The following is a 24053-nucleotide window of genomic DNA, read 5'->3' on the forward strand; positions in this document are numbered from 1 at the left end:
TTTCATGTGTCTGTTGGCTGTATGAATGTCTTCTTTTGAGAAATATCTGGTCTTTACAATTTGGCCTGTTTTTGCAGTGGCTGGTACTGGTTGTTCCTTTCAATGTTCAGTGCTTCCTTCAGGAGCTCTTGTAAGGCAGGCCTGGTGGTGACAGAATCTCTCAGCATTTGCTTGTCTGTAAAGTATTTTATTTCTCCTTCACTTATGAAGCTTAGTTAGGCTGGCTATGAAATTCTGGGTTGAAATTTCTTTTCTTTAAGAATGTTGAATATTGGCCCCCACTCTCTTCTGGCTCGTAGGGTTTCTGCCGAGAGGTCCGCATTTAGTCTGATGGGCTTCCCTTTGTGGGTAACTCGACCTTTCTCTCTGGTTGCCATTGACACTTTTTCCTTCATTTCAACCTTGGTGAATCTCATGATTGTGTGTCTGGGGGTTGTGCTTCTCGAGGAGTATTTTTGTGTTGTTCACTGTATTTCCTGAATTTGAACCTTGGCCTGCCTTGCTGGGTTGGGGAAGTTCTCCAGGATAATATCCTGAATAGTGTTTTCCAACTTGGTTCCATTCTACAAATGTTTAAGTCTGCAGGAATTGTCTGCTGCCTTTTGTTCTGCTAAGCTCTGCCCACAGAGGTGGAGTCTAGAGGCAGTAGGCCTTTCTGAGCTGCAGTTGGCTGTGCCTAGTTAGACCTTCCCAGCCGCTTTGTCTACCCACTCAAGCCTCAGCTATGGTGGATGCCCCTCCGCCAGCCAGGCTGCCCCCTTGCAGTTCAATCTCAGACTGCTGCGCTAGCAGTGAGCAAGGCTCCGTGGGCCTGGGACCTGCCGAATTGAGCAAGGAAGAGAATCACTTTGTCTGCCGGTTGCTAAGACCTATGGGGAAATCACAGTATTTGGGTGGGAATGTCCCGTTTTTCCAGGTAGTCTGTCACGCCTTCCCTTGGCTAGGAAAGGGAAATTCCCCAACCCCTTGTGCTTCCCGGGTGAGGCGACGCCCTGCCCTGCTTCGGCTCGCCCTCCATGGGCTGCACCCACACTCTTACCAGTCCCAATGAGATGAACGAGGTACCTGAGTTGGAAGTGCAGGAATCACCCATCTTCTGCGTCGATCACGCTGGGAACTGCAGACTGGAGCTGTTCCTATTCGGTCATCTTGGAACGCCCCCATCTCATTGCCTCCTGGCTTCTGTTGTTTCTGATAAGAAGTTAGCCTTTAATGTTACTGAGATTCTTTTGTATACAACGAAAAAAACATTTCTCTTGCTCTTTTCAAGATTTTAGCTTTTGCTTTTAACATTTTGACTCGTGCCTGGCTGTGGATATCTTTACATTTATCCTTATTGGAGTACATTGAGCTTCTTAGATTTGTAAATTATGTCATTAATCAAAATTGAGAAACTTTCAGTGGTTTTTTTTTTTTTAAATATTTTCTACGTTTCTTTTTTCTTCTCTTCCTGGGTATTCTATTATGCATATGTTGGCATGCTTAATGGTGTCCCACGTTTCTCTGAGAACCTGTTCATTTTTTTCATTCTTTTTACATTCTGTTCTTCAGATTGTATAATCTTTATTATCTTCCAATTGCCATTCCAAATTGTTTACACAGAAAGTACATATCCACATATAAATTATTAGAATTAATTATATAGTTTAAGGTTGTTTAGTACCAGGTCAATGTCCAATAATTAATTATATTTCTCAGAGTTGCAACAAACAAGAAATGCAATTTAAGTAAAGATACCATTTCCAATAGTATGAAAAATATCAAACACTGGAAATTTTTGTGGAAATTGTCAAGCAGATTCAAAAACTCATCCAGAAATTCAAAGCACCAAGAGTAGCTAAAATAATCTTAAAGCAGAAAAAATGATAACAGCTTTACTGGATATCAAGATCTTTGATAAAACTACATAATTGAATGCAGTTTGGTATTAGCACAAGGATAGAAAAATAGAGCAATGGAAGAAGATTAGAGAACCCAGAAATAGAGCCGTGCATATGTTAACACTTGATTTATAACAAAGTTGGCTTTATGGAACAGTAAGGGTAATCTTTGACACTTTCCTCTTTTCACGTCATACACAAAAATTGATTCCAGTTGGATTATAGAGCTAAACATAAAAGGCAAAACAATAAATCTTCTTAAAGATAATATAGATTATCTTTTTGACTTTAGAGAAAGATTTCTAAAATGAGACCCAAAACCCAGTAGCCGTCAGGTATGATACCAATAAATGGAACTACTTTAAAATTAAGGACTGCTTCCCATCATAACACATCATCAGTACACTACAAAACAAGCCATAGAATGGGAGAAGCATATGTTTACACATATAACCAAAAAAAGCCCTTAAGTCTTAGAAATCAAACTCTTCCAAGTCAGGGGCCAAAAAAGATAATCCAAAAAATACTGGAAGCAGGTTGAACAGGCAAGTCTGAAAAGAAGCCAAAGAACATTTCAAAGGATGTTCAGTATCATTAATGATAAGAGAAAAGCAAATTAAAAACCTGATATCTTTACATATGTACGATCATGAGTTAAATTAAAATCTGACAATACAAAGTGTTTCTTAGGCTGTGAGGTGATGGAACTGTTGCTAGTAGGAGTGAAAACTAGTACAATTATTTTGAAAAACTGTTTAGCATCTTCTGAAATGGAAGATATGTATATCCTGTTTTTAGAGCTCTAAACTGGAAAAAACTCAGATGTCCAGCAACAGTAGAATGGATAAAAGAATGTATATTCATATGATGGAATTCTGTACAGTACTGAAAATTGACTACAGCTACAGAAAACAGTATTGATAAATCTCACATTATTGAGCGGAGAAAGAACACAAAATAATACTGCATGATTCCATTTATATGAAATTTAAAATTTATTAAGTGTTTAGCAATGCAAGCTTAGGGAATAAACTATAAAGAACAGCAAAGTTGTTATTACCATAAATGACAAGAGAGTGGTTGTTTTTAGAAAAGTGGGAAGGTTAGAAAGTGTAATTGACAGAGATCTGAGGAATATTTTTGGGGTTTGCTGGCAGTGCCAGTGACCAGGATAGTAGTTGTATGGGTTAATTCACTAAGCTCGACATTTTGTCTTGTGTATTTTTTGTTTTATTTCACATACAAAAAGCTTAAATATAATGTTACATTACAAAGGAATCATTATGCAAAGATGTGAAGGAATTAGAGTTAGTAAAATGATTGTTAGGCTTTTTCAGTGGTATATCACATTTAGTACAGTCAACATAGGAGGGCTTTGATAGTGAAAGATGGTGCATGATACAGTGAACAAACTGGATGGGAAAGAAAATATATTCACCTGTAAAAAGATATGTAGGATACTGGTCCTTTTAATCTCTAAATGTGTTTTCAGAAAACAAGTGTTCATAGTCGATTGGGGATTATTTATAATCCTACATCAAAAATAAATGAAGAGAACACAGCTATTTCTAGAGGAATTTTGGCAGCTTTTCTTACACAGAAGACCAGGCTTTTGAGAAGCTTTCTTGGGCAACTGGCAAAGGAAGAAACTGCTACAGCTATTTACTCTGGAGATAAAATTAAAACATTCCTTATTGAGGTCAGTAGCTATTTGAAATATTAAATATGTACGTATTGCATATTTTAAAAGTATAAGTGAATGTATTTGGAGATACTGTTACTGAAAAAGATTAATAGGTTTAAACAAATGGAGATAATAAACATTCCTTTTCAAATGGGAAAAGATAAACATTAAATGATATGACTTTGTACAGAGGCATTTAATAAATCAAATATCGTATGTTTCATTAACTACTTCATGATTCTTAAAGTTGATGGCATTTTAGTCAGGATATGTACTTAAGCCAGTAATTGGGGGTTATAGCGTTATGTAAATCTCAGGTATTTCACTGAAGGGGTCCATTATGGGGGGAATTTCAGTGGTGATCCTCTTGAAGAAAGAATCATTATTCATTCAAAAAATACATATTGATTGTTTATCAGACAATGGAGATAAACTTGTGAACAAGCAGATGGAGTCCCTGTCCCACTTCTTTGTGGAGCTTACATTGTAGGAGGAAAGACAGACAAAATATTTATAAGTTGTTTTGATTGATTTGCTTTCAAAAGTCAGATCATTAGCTAAGGATTAGAGTGGCAGGATGTATTTTTAAAGGGTTGAGGACAAAAAGCGGAAATGTCGAATATTTTACTATTATTCTGAGAGTGAGAAAGTAAATTAAATATACTAGTGAAGGAAGATTTCTGGTCATTGCTGAGGGCCCACTTGAGATTAATGATCATATATTTAAAGTGAGCTCAGCATTGGTCATATGTTTCTCTCCAGCTATATTTTACTGTTTTCGTCCAGTTGCAGACTCAGCAGAGTTTTGTTTAACCAAGGTTGGGGTTTGGCCCAGTGAATATGACTGAGGGGGAGCATTCGAGGGAGCTAAACATGGAGAAAGTTTTGGTTTTAGTAAAGTACCCTGAAATAGAACTTGGTTAAAAGGAAATTATGCCATGGGAAGGATGATGGACAGTGAATAAGTGGTAGAGTCTGTGGACTGAAAGGTTGAGTAATTGTTGATCTAGGGATGGGGATGGTCATGAGGTTGCAGTCAGAAAGGGGATGATTGGAATGGGGATTTTGAAGGTAAAGAGGATCAGGGCTTACACGGTCCACACCACAGCCACTGGCTACATATGGCTATTTTATACTTAAATTAAAATTAAATACAATTTTAAATTCAGTTCCTCAGTCATAGTAGCCACATTTTGAATGCCGCATAACCACGTGAGGCCTTGGCTGCCATATTGGACAATGCAAGAGAACATTTTCATCATCATGAGAGCATCTGGGAACTTGTTAGAAATTCAGAATTTAAGGCCCTGATTCTACTGAAGTAGATTCTGCATTTTAACAAGATACCAGGTGATTGATATGCACATTAAAATTTGGGAAGTACTGAGAGAAAGAAATGCACCTTAATATGAAGGTGCAGTGAGCATATATGTGGCTTATTTTCTGTGAATGTCCATATGTTTTTTACTTTGACCAAGGGTTATTTTTATTATTTCCATATTTAAATATATTATTACTAAACTGGTCTTCTGGGATTAGTATAATGGGGAGAAAGGAGTATTTCCATTTTAACACTTTTTAAATTGAGAATACCAAATAAGAGGTACTGAGTTCAGAATTTAATAAATATTTAATTTCATTTTCTTCATGTCAAATTTTATTTAAATTGATGTTCCCTAGTAATTTACTAATTTGGTAATTTCTCTGAAATTCTCGAAGAATGAATAGCAAACTGTATCAACTTGTAACAAGATTTAAGCATGTTATAAATGACTTGTCAAAACACAATTCCTTTTTTAAAAATGTTCTTTCAGAAGAAAATTATACTAAATAATTTTTAAAAGTATTATATAAAATTTTATAGTAATATTAAAGTAGCTTTATAAGCAAAATGATTTAATGTATTTACTGTTCTCGTATTAGTTTAATCAATCTTAACTTTTACTTTAGGGGATGAATAAGAATGCTTTTGAGAAAAAATATAACACTGTTGGAGTGAATATTTTTCGAACTCACCAGTTGTTCTGTCAAGATGTACTTAAATTGCGTCCTGGAGAAATGGGTATTGTCAGCAATGGGAGAGTAAGTAGAAAAAGCTATTGCTCTCTTTTCTCAGTGACACTGCAATGCACTGGTCTGACTTTTTCTGTCACAATTCACCTGATGTGACACACACACAGCACGGTGTTCATGAGCTCAAGACACCAGACACAACTCAGCATAAATAAAATGGGGTCATGACACACTTTCCATTCCTTCATTCTTTCCCCCATTCAATGATAACGATGATATGGGTAAGGAAGAATGTTCTTGATGTGTCTTACTTTTATTTTGTTCTAATGTAAGTATTAGAAGAAACAACTTAATGCACATCATCAAAACATTGTCATTGAGAACCACTGTTGTAGTAGGTGTACTAAGTAGGTTATTATGTCTTTTTTCTTGTTCCTACAGTTGTTCATGTTAAATGGCATTAGATACTATTATAAGTTTTGAAGTATCAAGTAGTATAAATTGCCATGTAGTTTTTATTAATAAAATATTTACAAAGCTCTAAGAAGGAAATCTCTTACTCTCCAACCACCCTAATAAAACTTAATAGCTTACTGTTTTTCCTTCCAGCCCTTTTTTCTACCATACATAGATAGCCGTTTTTGGTTTTTTAGAATACATCCTAGTAATCCTACTATATATAATTTTATATCCTGGTTTTTCTGTTAATATAAATGTTTTTCTGATTATAATCTTTGTAGACACATACAAAATAAGTGGATGATATCTATATACTAATATTTTTAATATGATAGTCTGATTTTATTTCATACAAATTGTTTAAGTAAAAAACTGAATCTGGTGCTTAGGTTTATTAAGAAATCAATGAATGCAGTGTGTTTGACATATCTGTTGCTTGAGTTTTCAAATTATATATCCCAAAATCATCTTCAAAGTTCTGTTGCACTCTTAATGTTTTGTTTTTCACTTATTTATGAACTCTGCTCACCTGCGTGTTAGATTCAGGTTCATCTGTGTACAGTGCTATTTTACACATACAACAGCTGCCATTTATTGTAAAAAGCATTGGTGAATTTTGGTAGTGAGATATGTAGAACTCTATAAATAGCATTGCTTTTCCACTTTACAAGTTACTTTGGGAGGAAATACAGCTTTTAGAAACAGTTCTAAAGCTTTTGGCTATCTTTGACATTTTAAAGCATTTTAAGGGATAAAGAGGGAAACAATGGCACCCGTTTTATCTAGTGCCTTGCCTTTTAGTTATATACTAGGGAAAAGCTACCCTATGTCTTCTTTGTCATTTTGATATAATTCATATAGTGTTATTGACATTAATGATAAATACTAGATACAATTATGTTCAACTTATTGCTCATAAACATAAGACTATGTTTATATCTCAAAACATAAAACTATGTTTTGTCCTCACTTTGCTTAAAATTGACAAAAATATTAAGATATTAATCTTACACCTACTGTGAACCAAACATTCTTGTAGATGCTGAAGGTACAGTGGTAAACAACTAGGTTTTCATAGGGCTAATAATTTGATGGATAGAGAGAGACAACAAACAGCACCCTTACTGATAAGGCTAATATTTTGATGGATAGAGAGAGACAACAAACAGCACCCTTACTGATAAGGCATGTATCTTAAGTATGTTTATGCTGTTATAAAAATATGCCACAGACTGGCTAATTTATAGAGAACAGAAATTTATTTCTTATACTTCTGGATGCTTGGAAATGTAAGGCCAACATGCTGCCATTGACATCTGGTGAGGGCTGCTATCTGCTTCCAGGATGGCCTCTTGTTGCTCTGTTTTTACATGGTGGAAGGTAGAAGGGCAACAGAGTGCTCCCTTCAGTCTTGAACTCTTTTATTATAAGGATACAAATTCCATTCATGAGCGCAGAGCCCTCGTGGCTTAATCATCTCCCAAAGGCCACACCTCTCAGTGCTATCATATTGGCCACTAAGTTTCAACACATGGATTTTGAGGGACACATTTTGTCTTTGTTTTGTGCTGCCATAACAAAATACCCGAGACTATATAATCTCAGAAATGTATTAAAGAACAGAAATGTATTCTCTCATGTTTCTGGACTCTGTGAAGTCCAAGATCAAGGCACTGGCATCTGATGGTAGCTTTCTTGCTGCATCCTCACATGGCAGAAGGCAGTGAGGTAAAAAGGGGATGAATGCTATGTTCCTACATGGCAAGAGAGAGCAAACCCACTCCTGAAAGCCTTTTTGTAGTGGCATTAGTCCATTTTGAGGGCACAGCCCTCGTGACCTAAACACCTCCCATTAGGCCCCCAGCACTATTGCATTGCGGATTCAGTTTCAACATAAATTTTGGAGAGGACAAAAACATTCAAACCACAGCACATTCATAGCAGTGTCATTTGGGCAAAGAACCAAAGAAGGTGAAGGAGGAAGCCATGTCAAATATGTGGAAGAGGATTGTTCTAGACAGAGTACAACAAATGCAAAGGACGTGAGGTGAGATCATGTCTGTGAATCGTGTGAATCATGTCTGCTCTTTTAAGAATAGCAGGTAGGAAAAGAGCAGTCAGGAGAGAAGCTCAGAGAAGTAGCTGGGGGCCAGATCATATTGGGTTTTATAGGAAGTTTAAGGACTCCCACTTTACTCTGTGAATGAGTTGGGAAGTGCATGGTTAAGATTGGCATCATCTAGCTGATGTTTTCTTTGGATCACTAGAGGCTGTTACTTGGGAATATACTATAGGGGGTCAGGGAGCCAGTTGGGAGGTAATGCCGTAGTCCAGATGAGAGATGATGGTGGCTTGGACCAGAATGGTTCTAGTGGTGATAGTAAGAAGTGGATATGGGATGTATTTTATATGAAGAATGCACAGGAATTTTCCAGGGACTTTGGTGTGAGATGTGAGAGAACTAAGTTACTGGCAGAATGGAGTTACTGTGAATCAAGATGAGGAAGGCTGCAGGATGAGTGGGGTTGTCGGGAGCAGTATAAGAGGAAGGAAAGATAATTCAGTTTGGACTTCCAAAAAGATTTGCTGAGAAAGTGATTGAATATGAGTGTAGTGCAGAGGAAGGATTGGGGCTGGAGACAGATACTAAATTATGTTGACTTTTTGTGTTGACTGATGGAAACACGTAATTTTGATTATCCTTTTATTTGTATAACTGTGGCTTTAATAGAAAAGTATATTGGAAAATAAGTATTGTGTTTTATGAGCAATCATGTAATACTTAGCTTATCACTCTGAAAGTAATGCTATAAAGCCTAATAATCACAGCAATGTGGCAGATGTTATAAAAATTTGGAATCAGATAGTTTAATGCATGAAATGAGTATGATATTTTAGTGTAAATCTTCATTCTGAACCTGTTCAAATGTTTCCATTAGAATTGGAACATATGCAAAGTTAACATTATTTATAAATGATCAACAACTAGGGTACAATGATGATCACATAGTTTCTTAAAAATACTGAATAATTTAAAATTGACATATTTAATCTTAATGCCACAAGTAATGCCATTGTTGTAATAATATTTATTTTACATATTCACAATTTGCTGAAAGACATAAGGTAGCAGGGAGCAGGAAAAAAAAGCAAGGTCTTTTTTTTGTTTTATAGTCAGACAGATCTGGATTCAAATTCCAGTTGCACCATTTATTACATTACACTTTGAGACCTGATTTCTTCATTTGGACAATGAGAATGGTAATAATCTGTCTTACAGGATTGTTGGAGTGATTAAATATACTCCAATATTTAAAGCACATAGAAGGAACCCAAACACACAGTGAATTTTCAGTAAATATTAACTGCTGTTTTCTCTCAAAATATTTGACGGGCATCATGAAAAATAGTGGTTATTTATAGACTTAATTTGTGTTACACTAGCTAAAAGTTAGCGTAAAATCAAAACTAGTTGATCAAACTTCTATGAGTAGAGAGAGATTTTTAGCTCAGTATGTGGATGAAAATCTGACAGAGTTTTCTGTAATTTTAATGACCTGTCAAATGAAGTAATGCATTTCTGTTATGGCAATTACTCTACATAACTGAAAAATCACATTTCTAAAATGTTATGAAGAAGATTTAAGCAACGTAATTTTCAAGTTTATTGTTCTTTTTCCCAACTTGTACATTACATGATTTTATGCTATTCAAGTTACTTTACTCCACAAATGTTCAACTTTAAATAGAACTAAGACACAGGAACATTAGGTTTCTTCTATTTGATGCTGTGCTTAAAGTAAGCAAAATACAGCCAGTTTTCTGGTAAATTTGATCAATAAAGTTAGCCAATCTAGTTAACCCTTTAAGACAATACTTTAAGATTTTATTTCCTTATTCTGTGTTACTGACAAAACTGCCCCTGTCGCTAGAGGTGGTATAAATAAAATTCAACTCTTTTCCAAGACTGCTGATTCATATTAGGAAATGTAACATTGAATGTGCTTTCAAAATTACTTTAAAAATTATATCATGTCTTAAGACAATGAAATGTTTATATGAGTACTTTTAGTATTATAGTGCCCATTTTTGTGTTTTCAAGAGCCCATGTTTTATATTTAAGGTGAAACATGATATTTATTTAGTTGGGATGCCAAGATCCCAGTTAGTCACCTTTGATATGAGAAAATGGGATAGAAAGATTCAAGAACTATGCTTCAGTAATTTTTAGAAAAGATGAACTGCAGAAGCAGGTGAAGGGGAAGTGAGAAAATCTGGTTACAGCCACTACATTCTGGTCTTTTTACCAAGAAAAAAAATATTCTGGTTGACATGTTTTCTGATTATAATTAAATATAATTGTTTTATACATTAGATTATGTCAGTCTACAGTAGGGCTGTGTGTATGTGATGTTAGAATGATTGTATGTACTAACTTCCTCAGAAAGTACTCATGGTAGTAGAGTCAGTAGTGGTTGTGATGGGAGAGCCATCCTGAGAAATTAGGTATGTGGCAATTTGGCAACTTCTAACTTTATAGTTACTGGTTTAAAGTTAATGTAGCTGACCTTGCTAGGCTCCTAACCATTTATACAGTATCAGTTAAAAGATGACTGGTCAGTATTATTACAGTAAGTATGTGATTTTTATGTGATATGTCACTTGGGTTTTGCTATTTTATGGTTTTCTTATAAAGTAATTCGTGTCTATATAGTGTATTCTACAATTTATAGATGAATGTGAAAGAAAATTGAAGTTAAAAGATTTTTAAAAATGTAGACCATTGCTTTCAAAATTGAATTTACGTTGAAATGGTATTTGGAAGCATCATGATTTATGTTTCAAATCATGATTTATGATTTATGTTTCAAAGTAAAACTTTCTAATGGAAATAATTTGCTAATTTTTTTATATTGTCACTTTGATTTTGGTGTTTATACAGATGTTATTTGTAATATCCAAATGAGAAGGTATTTGTATTTTGTTTCCTAGAGTATGGCAGGATTAGTAAATGGCAGGATTACCATATCTTTAATCTCTAATTCATTTTTGCTTAACAAATATCTATTTGATGAGGAAATGTTTTCTTAAACTGGTATCTTCTAGAAGATATAATATAGCGGTTTTTATTTTAAGTTTTTAGGACCTTTAGATGACGATTTGTATGCAGAAGATTTTTACTTGTTGGAAAAGATAACATTTAGTAATTTAGGAGAGAAAATTAAAGACATTGTTGAAAATATGGGAATCAACTCAAATAAGTGAGTATATAAGTTCTAAGAGCAGTTCACTTGGGTTTGGTATTTTGAGTCTAATGTTTTTGTTTTAAGATTAGAAAATGTTTCAAATATATGGACAAGTAAAGGTATAATAAAAGACATATATAAAGAATATAAGGAAATTATAAAAGACATCCATTTATTCACCATCACAAAACTGTAGATGTTAGTGTTTTCTTTGCCTTGGCTGTCTTTCTCCTTGTTTCTTACCCATCCACCCCAATCTCCTCCCTTCCCAAGAGGTGACCATTTTCCTAAACGTTGTGTGCATGGTTCCCATATTTCTGTTTATACTTTTGCTTCATATGTAAATATCCATTATTGGTGTTTATCGTGTTGAAGGCTGTGACTGTTTTAGAGAAATGCTATTATACATAGGTCTCCCTTTGCAGTCTACTTCAGTAGATTTAACCATGTTCAGATATATAAAGCCTTTCTTGAAGCATTAATTGTAACATGAAATATGGAACTTTCTCTTTCCAAAAAACTCATACACTATTTGTCTTGTTTATCTAGCACGAGTGACTTTATTATGAAAGTTGATGCCCTTATGTCCTCTTTGCCTAAGCGTGCATCTCGATATGATGTCACATTTCTTAGGGAGAATCACAGGTAAGAATGTAATCGTATCTGTTTGTGGTTTTTCTCTTAATGCATGCAATTATTTCCATTTGTTTTCATAACATGGTAAAATTTAAGGTAGAACTAAAAGTAATTTATTAGGGAACAAATGTACTTGACAGCATTAGGAAGATAAATTCCAGTTAGTTATATATTCTAGTGAATAAAGGGTAATATATATGGAGAGAGAGGATACGAAATTTCTAGTAAGTTAAGCATAGTATAATTTGTCATATTTTTAATATCTTTCATGCTTAACATCATTTGTAATTTTTGCAGTATCTCAAGATAGTCATAGATAATATTAGCTTTATATTTTCAATGTGTAAAGTGACGGAAGAGTCCTGATTAATCAAATGTAGGATGGCCTCTGTCACAAAGCTAAACACACAAGCATGAGCAAGAGTTCAGACGAGTGAAGGGAGGGTCCAGGCAAAGCTGAACAGTGTAGGCCCAGCTGCTGCCTCAGGCCGGCAAAGTGAATCAGCAGATCAGCAGCTAGTGTGTGAGCTGCAAAATTGCTGCTGCTGCCTGTCTGTCCTCTAGCTCTCCTGAGAATCTCTGTTGTTGCCCACCCAAGCCAGAAACATTCTGGAAAATACGATTTAGCCTGGTCAAGTTGACACATTATAAAGCTGCTGCGTGTACCAAGGGTCCAAGGATTTACTCTATCAGGCTCCTGTGGTAGGATGGAAATAAAAGGCTGTTTAATCACTATCATATGTGATTTCTATGCCCATATTCTCTGTGAGAGTGCCTCGTTAATTGTAAAAGTAACTACACTGCTTTTTTAAAAAATACTACTTCTGAAGATTCCCTGAGCTCACTCAAGTGTCTTACAGTTATCACCTTTAGTAATTTTGTCTTGAAATACCATTTTTTATCTTGTCAAAGAGCATTCTTTCCTATCAAGGGAAATAATAATATTTTATAAATGCAGTTAAATTTATATGTAAATTTCTACATTAAAGTTACACTCTGATATCGAATTTTAGAAAACGTCAGTGAACCTTTGGAAATTGATATTAGGATAATACAGTAGGCCACAGTGATGGGCAAATACTTCAGGTCACTTTACATTTGAATTTATGAATTATCAGTATTATTTCCATAGTTATGTCTGTATATTATTTCATGAGCATATGCGCATATACTTGTATAATCACATAAAAATATTTATTCACAGCTTTTAGAGAGATATATGTGTGTGAATACATATATATATATATATTTAAACACAGCATTGTATCTTTGCCATTCTGCTTCTATGTCTATAGGGAGTTATTTTATAATTAAATATGTTAAAACACTTGTTATAAATCTGTTATTTCTGTATTGATATGTTTGATCTTAATTCCAACTTCTAAAATTTAAATTGGCTTATAAGAAAATTTAAATTTGACAAGGTAACTTACATTAGAAGGTTTACAAAAGGAGAAAGAAAAGAGTAGGAGTAAATTGAAATATGGAATAAAGTGAAAAATGAGAAAAAACAATTATATTTTTTCCCCAGACCCGAAAGATCTCTATATTAGCCTATTCCCTTCCATTTAGACTGTGTGGATTTGCCATTCTCCTAACATCTTAGACAAAGGCAAAAACAGCAATCCTAACTACTCCCCACATCATCCCAGGAACTTACAACATTAAATGTAAGTTGTTTAAGAAACTATGAGGTCTTGAAGGAAACCTTGCAGGCTGTGGCAGTAGTGACCCTCCTGCCGTGAGCATACCATGAATTTGGCTCTAAGTTTTCCAGTTTATACAGTTCCCAAGTTCACGAGAGGAAAACAAACTAGATACTCAGGTGAAATGTAAGTATTCTTAGAAGAGAGAGGACAAAGGAATTTCTCCCAGGAGCCTTTATAAAGAGGATGCTATATGATGTACAGTGTTTTCAATATTCTTTTTTTTTTTTTTTTTTTTGCGACGGAGTCTCACTGTGTCGCCCAGGTTGGAGTGCAGTGGCGCGATCTCGGCTCACTGCAAGCTCCGCCTCCCGGGTTCCAGCCATTCTCCCGCCTCAGCCTCCGAGTAGCTGGGACTACAGGCGCCCGCCACCGCGCCCGGCTAGTTTTTTTTTTTTTTGTATTTTTAGTAGAGACGGGGTTTCACCGTGTTAGCCAGGAGGGTCTCGATCTCCTGACCTCGTGATCCGCCCGCCTCGGCCTCCCAAAGTGCTGGGATTACAGGCTTGAGCCACCGCGCCCGGCCCAATATTCTTAAAATAGATTACTTGACCTATTTTATGGATAGGTTAACAAAATATCATAACAAAATTCAACTCAGAGTTTTCTGTTACAACAGCCTGTTTGAAATGTATTCAGTGTATCTGTAAGAGTTGATTAACTGTGTACACCCAAGCAGTTCTTCACCCTTTTTTTTTTTCTGACCTGGGCTTTAATAATTAAATGGTTGTCAATGTGCTTGACAGTACTCTTCCTGGCTAATGACATGGAGTGTATCAATAGTTTTTTGGCGATTGAGTACAAATTTGTTACCTTAAATAGATGGTCGTTAGCATCTTGTTGTTAATACTGCATGAGAAAAAGGATGTTCTGTTCCATTCTTGGGTTAGTCAGTGTAATACCTACTAGTGGGCTCGGGACTGTCCAGTACATATATAATCAGATGGTGGGGACTATGGAATTCTGCTTCATACAACCTCATAGAATTAGCAGTAGTCTGGGAGAAAAAAAGCAGCAAACAGATGCATACTGAAGCTATAATACCATCTCATAAGGCATACCTAAAATGACCAGTTTTGAGTGGTGTTGCAAAGTAGGATAGTAATTTGTAAAATTTTCACCAAGGTAACTCCAGGAAGCAACAACTGTCGAGAGTCAGTTTAATAGCAGAACATCTGATTTGTGGCTCTTACATCTAGCAATAATTATCCATTAAGGTCTGTTGTCTGACTATGCCCCTCTTATTTTAACATAACTAAATCATGTCAACTGCATAGAAAATAAAATGTCTTGCACTTTTCTTTTCAGATGACCCATATTTGAAGTAACTGTTTATATTAGCTTTTTAAAAATTGCTGAGCAATTAATCCCCTCACTGCAGAAAGCCTTTTCCTACCAAAGAAACTAATATTCCTATAACTACGTGTGCACCTCTTGATTTGGTAACCTTTTTCCTTTGTAATATGTAAAATGTATAATTAATTCATCCTACATCTGAGAAAAAATATTTCCTACATGATTATAGTGTTAAAACAGTAATTCAGTAGAATATTCTCTGCTTTTAATCAAATATACACCATTAACTTTTAGTTACATTAAATATAGAATTGACTGTCTCCCGGCCGGGCGCGGTGGCTCAAGCCTGTATCCCAGCACTTTGGGAGGCCGAGACGGGCGGATCGCGAGGTCAGGAGATCGAGACCATCCTGGCTAACACGGTGAAACCCCGTCTCTACTAAAAATACAAAAAACTAGCCGGGCGAGATGGCGGGCGCCTGTAGTCCCAGCTACTCGGGAGGCTGAGGCAGGAGACTGGCGTAAACCCGGGAGGCGGAGCTTGCAGTGAGCTGAGATCCGGCCACTGCACTCCAGTCCGGGCGACAGAGCGAGACTCCGCCTCAAAAAAAAAAAAAAAAAAAAAAAAAAAAAAAAAAGAATTGACTGTCTCCCTCTGGCCTATTCTGTACTTTTAATCATTTTCTCATTTCCCTTTAAAAAATTAGTCCATTGGCTGGGCGCGGTGGCTCAAGCCTGTAATCCCAGCACTTTGGGAGGCCGAGACGGGCAGATCACGAGGTCAGGAGATCGAGACCATCCTGGCTAACACAGTGAAACCCCGTCTCTACTAAAAAAAATACAAAAAACTAGCTGGGCGAGGTGGCGGGCGCCTGTAGTCCCTGCTACTCGGGAGACTGAGACAGGAGAATGGCGTAAACCCGGGAGGCGGAGCTTGCAGTGAGCCGAGATCCGGCCACTGCACTGCAGCCTGGGCGACAGAGCGAGACTCCGTCTCAAAAAAAAAAAAAAAATTAGTCCATCTTCTAATTTAGAACTTATATTGGTGAAAGACAAAAATGGATAGGACAGAGGGAATGAGGTGAGGAGAGGAAGACTGGGATCAAAATAAAGTATGATTAATTTGGATATTTTTGTCCTGAACTTACCTGTTACGGTATATTGATTTTTTGAAATACTAAATTTAATAAAGTAGAATAGTTAATTTTATTCTCAAATCTGAAGAAATATATTCCACTAACACAAAAACATCTTGGCTTTATTTTTTAAATTGTACAACCCATCAGAATTTTGAGGACCTAAAATTATCAGTGTTTTTACACTAATGGGATCATTCTTTGAAAGGCTTTTAAAAAATCGCTTAATTCATAAAATCTTACTTCATTTTCTCTCATTCTTTTCAGTTTTGTAATTTGTTGAAAACAGATTTTCAAATTTGCATTGTGTGAAATAACCAGTATTTTACAATTTTAGTGAGAAAGAAAATAATTTATAAGAATTGTATTGCTGAGATCATGACTAATTAGTTGTTTGTATAAACTTAACTCATCATCTTTCATCTTATTTTCTATTTTCTTAGTGTTATAAAGATGAATCCTCAAGAGAATGATACGTTCTTCGATGTCATTGCTATTGTTGATCCATTGACAAGAGAAGCACAGAAAATGGCACAATTATTGATTGTAAGATAATATAAATTAGACTAAATATTTTTTTTTTAATTCATACTTTTTTCAAGTCTATTTTCAAGTATAATCAGCTGTTTGTGCTCTTGATTCTTCACCATTTTAATAATGTCATATTTCAATGCAGAAAATGAAATGATGGAGCTGTGCACAGGAGGTTGTTATGACTGTGCTGAGGTTAGGTGGTGTTGTAAACTGCATTGTATTCCCCACAAAATTCATATTTCAACACATGAAATAGGTTTCAGCGAACTTGAAGCCCTAACCCCCAGTGTGACTCTCTCTGGAAATAGGGCTTTAAGTGGATCATTAAGGTTAAATGAGGTCATATGGGTGAGACCCTAATCCAATAGGATTGGTGGCCTTAAAAGAAGATGAAGAGAGGGAGACTTCAAAAAGAAGAGGTTATTTGAGCACACAGTGACATGTTAGCCATGTGCAAACTAGAAAGAGAGCTCTCCCCAGCTGGCATCTTGATCTTGGAATTCCCAGCCTCCAGAATGGTGAGAAAATAAATTTCTGTTGTTTAAACCACTCCATCTGTGCTATTTTGTTATGTTAGCCTGAGAAGACTAATGCAGGTGTCTTTCATGTGTTGTGAAGTGTGGCTTTTGGAGAAGCTGAAACTTAAGCTTAAGTGGATAAAACTTGGCTAACATTATTTATTATACTTTCCAAACAAGTGAAACTGAGGAAAGGGGAAATGTGGAGTTTGTATTCTATAGGTTTGGCCGCCGTAACAAAGGCCAAAATCACACTACTTCCAAGACTGAAGTTTCTTTCTTTCATCTCCCAGTCTAAGTTAGGCTGCCTCGGGGTTGCTAAAGCAGCTACACAGTGTGAGGGACTCAGGCATTGTATGTGTCTTGCTGAGCAGTCAGGAAGCACCTAAGATCACCAGTCAGGCCTTAACATCATCTCTGCACTTCTGCCAGCAGGAAGGGGAAAATAAGAACACAACCCCAAAGTTAGATGTATACTGTCCTATCACTTCTCACTGACCAGAAGGCCCCCAGGCTGGCTACACTGAATGACAAGGGAGGCTGGAAACTGGCCACAAGTCCTGCGTAAACCTGGACATTCTTCCCCTATGAAAGAGGAAAGGAATGTGAAGAGACAGGTATCAGTCTCCAGAAGGACTTATGTGTTATGTGGCTTACTGTTTTACTTAGCACCACTTTCAAACATTCAAATTACAATGCAGCTTTCAGTAGTTAAATTGGAATAAGCTAGTTCCATTAGAAGGCTGTATGTTTTTCTAGTGATACTGAAAATTTTACGAACTATTTGTCCTTTGGTAGTTGACTTCACTTTTGGAACAGGCAAAAGTAATTAGATACTGAGTCTGGTGAAAATGTAAGTGATCAAGCCATATGATTCTGCTGTATATTGAAATTTCAAAATGCATTTTTTTTTTTAGTATTTAGTGCGTACTGTCAAATCTCATTGGAAAATGAGATTTTATTAGTGGAGACAAATAATTTTGGAAAGACTTTGTCATTCTAGCTGTTCACTTTATGAAACGAGTAGGACAAACTTAATCCCATAACTGATTTACCTATTTGTTCTTTTAGCATTGGTTATACCTTTAAATTTATATGTCTTGAGATATACTATTCAGATTATTCTTTAGAAAGCAATCACATCTGAAAGGAGTGGAGCTAGTATGATGCTTTTTAGTATGCAAAATCCCTATTCCTATGGAGAGTCATTATTCACAAAAAAGCATATTAGTTAAATTTGAAAGTTTTTTTAATATAAAAGTAGAATTTAGGACTAAGAAATGTGCAGTTAGCCAAAGCAGGAAGATCACTTGAGAAATTGAAGACCAGCCTGGGCAACATAGCAAGACCCTGTCTCTAAATAAATAAATAAATAAATTAGTCAAACGTGATGCTGCGTACTTGTAGTTGTAGTTACTACTCAGGATGCTGAGGTGGGAGAACTGGTTGAGCTGAGAAATTTGAAGTTAACAGCGACCCATGATCACTCCACTGCAGTCTAGCCTCGGCAGCAGAGCAAGACTATGTCTGGAAAGAAAGGAAGAGAGAGAGAGAAAGAGAGAGAATGAGAGAGAAAGAGGAAATTATACAGAGATATATAATATGGAATTGTATTCCAGTTTCCATCATTGGTAATAATAACATATGTTATTTCTGAGTAACCTTATTTCTTAATTTATAAAAAGATAATTTATTGGAAGAAATGGATAGTTTCTCATCTAACACTTGAGAAAAACAGTGGTTCAGTGACCTCCAGAGTAGCAAATATGATGAGTGATAGAATAAGAATTGAAACTCAAATCTCTGTAATCCTTAGTCTTTATGTTCTAATTTCTCATCAAGCCTATATTCTTTCTGTTACATGTATCTGTTTTGTTACTTCTCCCTTTACCTATATCCTTTGTTAGCTAATAGCTTTCGAATCTTCACTGACATGTTGCCTATGTGGAGATGGGGACTATCAAAATTAGTAATTCTTCCTCTACTTCTTATGATCCAGGGAAATGAAAAGAAAGTATTTATTTGTAGGTAGCCAAGAACTTCTGAATTCCAAAAGAATCAGGATACCGCCAATGTTGTTGTAAGGTCACCACTTTGTATTTGCAGATCAAGGTTCTAGTATACTAAGGAAATTTAGATACTATGAAAAAAAGTCACTTTAGGCAAAGGGCAAGCAACATAATCTTGGGACATTGAAGTCAACTGTTGGGATTAAAATCTTGCCTCTGCTGTGAGTTACTATGTGACCTTGAGCACATTAATCTCTCTATACCTAAACTGCAAAAGCACTATTTCAGCAGGGCATTATAAGGATCAAGTGAGATAATGTACATGAAGTTTTAATATAGTACCTGGTACATAGTAAATGCATAATAGATATTAGCTATTAATATTATTTAATGTCAAACATGGGAATTTCTTTCCAATAGGTACTTGGCAAGATTATCAACATGAAGATAAAGTTGTTCATGAACTGTAGGGGCAGGCTTTCAGAAGCCCCTTTAGAGAGGTGAGTCTGAATGAACAAAATTTCATTTTGAAAAGTTTGTAAATGCTGAGAAGAAAAAAAGAATCATTGTTACTGGATCTGTTTTTTTCTTTTCTTCACAAGATGCTTCACAGAAATAAGTCAGAAGGTCAGACTGTTTATTAACCTTAACTGACATAAAATTGATAGGAAAATTAAAATAACCTAATTCAGTAAAGTGATCTGACCTAATTACAGAATTTATATGGATTTATATTTATTCATAGGCATTTTTGGAAATGTGATTTAGGAATACCTATTTAGAAATATATCAATGGGAAATATGGTGGAATTAAACCATTTTTGGTTTAGCATAATTACCAAAATGATCTTTATTATATCATCACATTTACTATTTGGGGGTGTTAGGATACAATTAGTTTAGAATAACCTGCCAGAGATATTTTTAAAAGTTGTTTATAATTATATACAAATATTCCTCATTAACACCCCTGTGTTGAAATAACATTCTCTCTCAAGAGGGGACAAAAATATACCTATTCTCTTTTTTTTGGATCAGAATCACTGTCATTGTGAGCCATTCTTATTGATAGGAATATTCAATTGTCCTTCATGTGTCATTGGGCAGAAAACGGGGTATGTACCATTGCGCTAGTGTAGCTTTTTAAGACTTGTTAATGTGTTGATCTCTGTATTATTTAATTATGTAATTCTAAAAAAAGTATGCATACACACACAAGATAGAAAGGTAGCATTCTGTTCATTCCTTGTTCACTTTTCAAATTGTATTTGTTACAACTGACATACCGTAGATTGTTGCCTTGAGCAGAGCAGAACTTTTTTTTTTTTTGAGACAGGTTCTCACTCCCATTGCCCAGGCTGGGGCACCATCACAGCTCACTGCAGCCTCGACTTCTCAGGCTCAGGTGATTCTCCCACCTCAGCCTCCTAAGTAACTGGGACAACAGGTGTGTGCCACCACGCACAGTTTTGTGGTTTTTTGGTTTTTGTATTTTTGTAGAGACGGGGTCTTGCCATGTTCTCCAGGCTGGTCTTGAACTCCTGGACTCAAGAGATACACCAGCCTTGCCCTCTCAAAATGGTGGCATTATAGGCATGAGCCACTATGCCCAGCCAGAGCAGGCATTTTAAACCTAAGTATTTTTAATAGTTGGAAAGCAATAAAATGGAAAATGTGGCAAATTTAAGTGAACGTTTAGGACTTATTCTTTGTCCCTCAAGACTCTTGTCCATATATCTCATTCAGTTTTTATGCTTCTCATGTGTCTTTTGTATTTTAAATTTTATGGCATGGCTTTTTACATCTGAACAAAAACTTTAAACTTTTTAGCTACTAATTGAAAGGTTAGTTCCATGAGTACAGAATTTTTATTCACAGGAGTAGGAATCCTCTCTGTAAAACATTACCTTATATAATAAATAAGATTATTGAACATGTAAGCAAGCATAATCTACTGGGAGGGAAAGAATTGACTTTTCTAGATGAAATAATGTACTAGAGTAAACAGTTATTTTTTTAAACTAGTAGTTCAACAGAATCTTATTAACTCCGTAGCATATATCAAGCAATCTAGCGTACACATTTATTCCCAGTCCTTTCCTTTTAGTAAATTTATTCTTCTCAGAGATGAGACAGGTTAAGGGCAGGAATCCCCTCAACTCCTTACTCTTAACTGCTATACTTCCTCAGCCTTCCTGTATTATAGGGAAAGAATGAGGCATCTTTCTTCTTTTTTAGGTAAACATTCCCTCTCTGTTTTGATCTCATGCTTTCCTGTTGGTTCTAGATCCTTGCTATATCACATATTCTCTCTTTTGGATCTTTAGTCTCTATACTAGCCTTTTTCTTTCAGTCCTTACAGTTATTCAATTTTTTAAAAAGTTGATCCCTTAACTTTCTCTCCTCTAGAGCCCTTTTTTCCCTCTTCTTCATTCCTTCTTATCTAAATTTCTTCAAAGAATGGTCACACTCTGTCGTCATGTCTCATTCACTGTACCTTCCACTGCAATTTCTCTTTAATTTCCTCTTTGCCACTGAAATTGTATTTACTAAGTCACAAAGAAATTGTTACTTACAACATTCACAGAATACTTTTTCTTTGATATTTCCACTGCAGCAAGAATTTGTTTTGTACATTTACTTCATGACTGTATTCTCTCCTGTTTCTCCTCTTTTTATTTTCTTTGTCTATCTGCATAACATGGCTCCCAGTGATCACCACCGCCTGGGACTCACACTGTAAGTTCTCCTGGAGCGAGGGCTGGACCTAGTGATTTGGCTCTCATAAAACAAAATATGGCAAAAGTGATGGAATTTCCCTTCTGCAATTAGGTTATGAAAGACTGTGACTTTTGTCTTGCTGACATTCTCTCTCTGTGGCTCTTCTGTGTGCTTCTCTTTTGAAGCATGTTGGAGATGCCTTTTTGGGAAGTAACTGAGAGCAGTCTGCAGACAACTACCAGCAAGGAACTGCGGTCCTCATTCAGACAACCCTTGAGGAACTAGATGAACCTGGAAGTAGATCCTACCCTTGTTGAGCCTTGAGAGAACTACACCCCAGCTGACACCTTGACTGCAGTCTCAAAATAGTAAAAGCCACTAGCCTTGATAGCATAACATAATAATTCTTGTGCACAATATTGAAGGATGAGGTTAAAATACAGCAAAACTGGGGGGTGGAGCAAGATGGCCGAATAGGAACAGCTCCAGTCTCCAACTCCAGCGCGAGCAACACAGAAGACCGGAGACTTTTGCATTTTCAACTGAGGTACTGGGTTCATATCACTAGGGAGTGCTGGACAATCAGTGCTGGTCAGCTGCTGCAGCCCGACCAGCAAGAGCTGAAGCAGGGCGAGGCATCGCCTCACCTGGGAAGCATAAGGGGGAAGGGAATCCCTTTTCCTAGCCAGGGGAACTGAGACACACAACACTTGGAAAATCGGGTAACTCCCACCCCAATACTGCACTTTAAGCAAACAGGCACACCAGGAGATTATATCCCACACCTGGCCGGGAGGGTCCCATGCCCACGGAGCCTCCCTCATTGCTAGCACAGCAGTCTGCGATCTAATGGCAAGACAGCAGCGAGGCTGGGGGAGGGGTGCCCGCCATTGCTGAGGCTTAAGTAGGTAAACAAAGCCGCTGGGAAGCTCGAACTGGATGGAGCTCACAGCAGCTCAAGGAAGCCTGCCTGTCTCTGTAGACTCCACCTCTGGGGACAGGGCACAGCTAACCAACAACAACAACAACAAAAAAAAAAGCAGCAGGAACCTCTGCAGACACAAATGATTCTGACAGCTTTGAAGAGAGCAGTGGATCTCCCAGCACGGAGGTTGAGATCTGAGAAGGGACAGACTGCCTGCTCAAGTGGGTCTCTGACCCCTGAGTAGCCTAACTGGGAGACATCCCCCACTAGGGGCAGTCTGACACCCCACACCTCACACGGTGGAGTACACCCCTGAGAGGAAGCTTCCAAAGTAAGAATCAGACAGGTACACTCACTGTTCAGCAATATTCTATCTTCTGCAGCCTCTGCTGCTGATACTAGGCAAACAGGGTCTGGAGTGGACCTCAAGCAATCTCCAACAGACCTACAGCTGAGGGTCCTGACTGTTAGAAGGAAAACTATCAAACAAGAAGGACACCTACACCAAAACCCCATCAGTACGTCACCATCATCAAAGACCAGAGGCAGATAAAACCACAAAGATGGGGAAAAAGCAGGGCAGAAAAGCTGGAAATTCAAAAAATAAGAGCGCATCTCCCCCTGCAAAGAGGCGCAGCTCATTGCCAGCAATGGATCAAAGCTGGTCAGAGAATGACTTTGACGAGATGAGAGAAGAAGGCTTCAGTCCATCAAACTTCTCAGAGCTAAAGGAGGAATTACGTACCCAGTGCAAAGAAACTAAAAATCTTGAAAAAAGAGTGGAAGAATACTAGCTAGAATAATTAATGCAGAGAAGATCATAAATGAAATGACAGAGATGAAAACCATGACACGAGAAATACGTGACATATGCAGAAGCTTCAGTAACCGACTCGATCAACTGGAAGAAAGAGTATCAGCGATTGAGGATCAAATGAATGAAATGAAGTGAGAAGAGAAACCAAAAGAAAAAAGAAGAAAAAGAAATGAACAAAGCCTGCAAGAAGTATGGGATTATGTAAAAAGACCAAATCTACGTCTGATTGGGGTGCCTGAAAGTGAGGGGGAAAAAGGAACCAAGTTGGAAAACACTCTTCAGGATATCATCCAGGAGAACTTCCCCAACCTAGCAGGGCAGGCCAACATTCAAATTCAGGAAATACAGAGAACGCCACAAAGATACTCCTCGAGAAGAGCAACTCCAAGACACATAGCTGCCAACACTAAAGCTGAAATGAAGGAAAAAATGTTAAGGGCAGCCAGAGAGAAAGGTCGGGTTACCCACAAAGG

The 24053-nt window shown here is 36.7% G+C and overlaps 1 protein-coding gene across 1 annotated transcript in view; it reads left to right on the top strand.

Moving 5' to 3' along the window:
- UGGT2 (UDP-glucose glycoprotein glucosyltransferase 2) overlaps positions 1–24053 on the top strand; it is a 244048-nt gene that overhangs the window by 131601 nt on the left and 88394 nt on the right. Inside the window, exons 21-26 of the mRNA XM_033177411.1 lie at positions 3373–3579; positions 5515–5646; positions 11173–11297; positions 11832–11927; positions 16500–16602; positions 19538–19617. Of these exons, the coding sequence (XP_033033302.1) occupies positions 3373–3579; positions 5515–5646; positions 11173–11297; positions 11832–11927; positions 16500–16602; positions 19538–19617 (743 nt within the window). The remainder of the gene's footprint in view (positions 1–3372; positions 3580–5514; positions 5647–11172; positions 11298–11831; positions 11928–16499; positions 16603–19537; positions 19618–24053) is intronic.

Source organism: Trachypithecus francoisi, unplaced genomic scaffold, assembly GCF_009764315.1.
Source record: "Trachypithecus francoisi isolate TF-2019V2 unplaced genomic scaffold, Tfra_2.0 Lachesis_group18, whole genome shotgun sequence".
In the NCBI taxonomy this organism is placed as follows: domain Eukaryota; kingdom Metazoa; phylum Chordata; class Mammalia; order Primates; family Cercopithecidae; genus Trachypithecus; species Trachypithecus francoisi.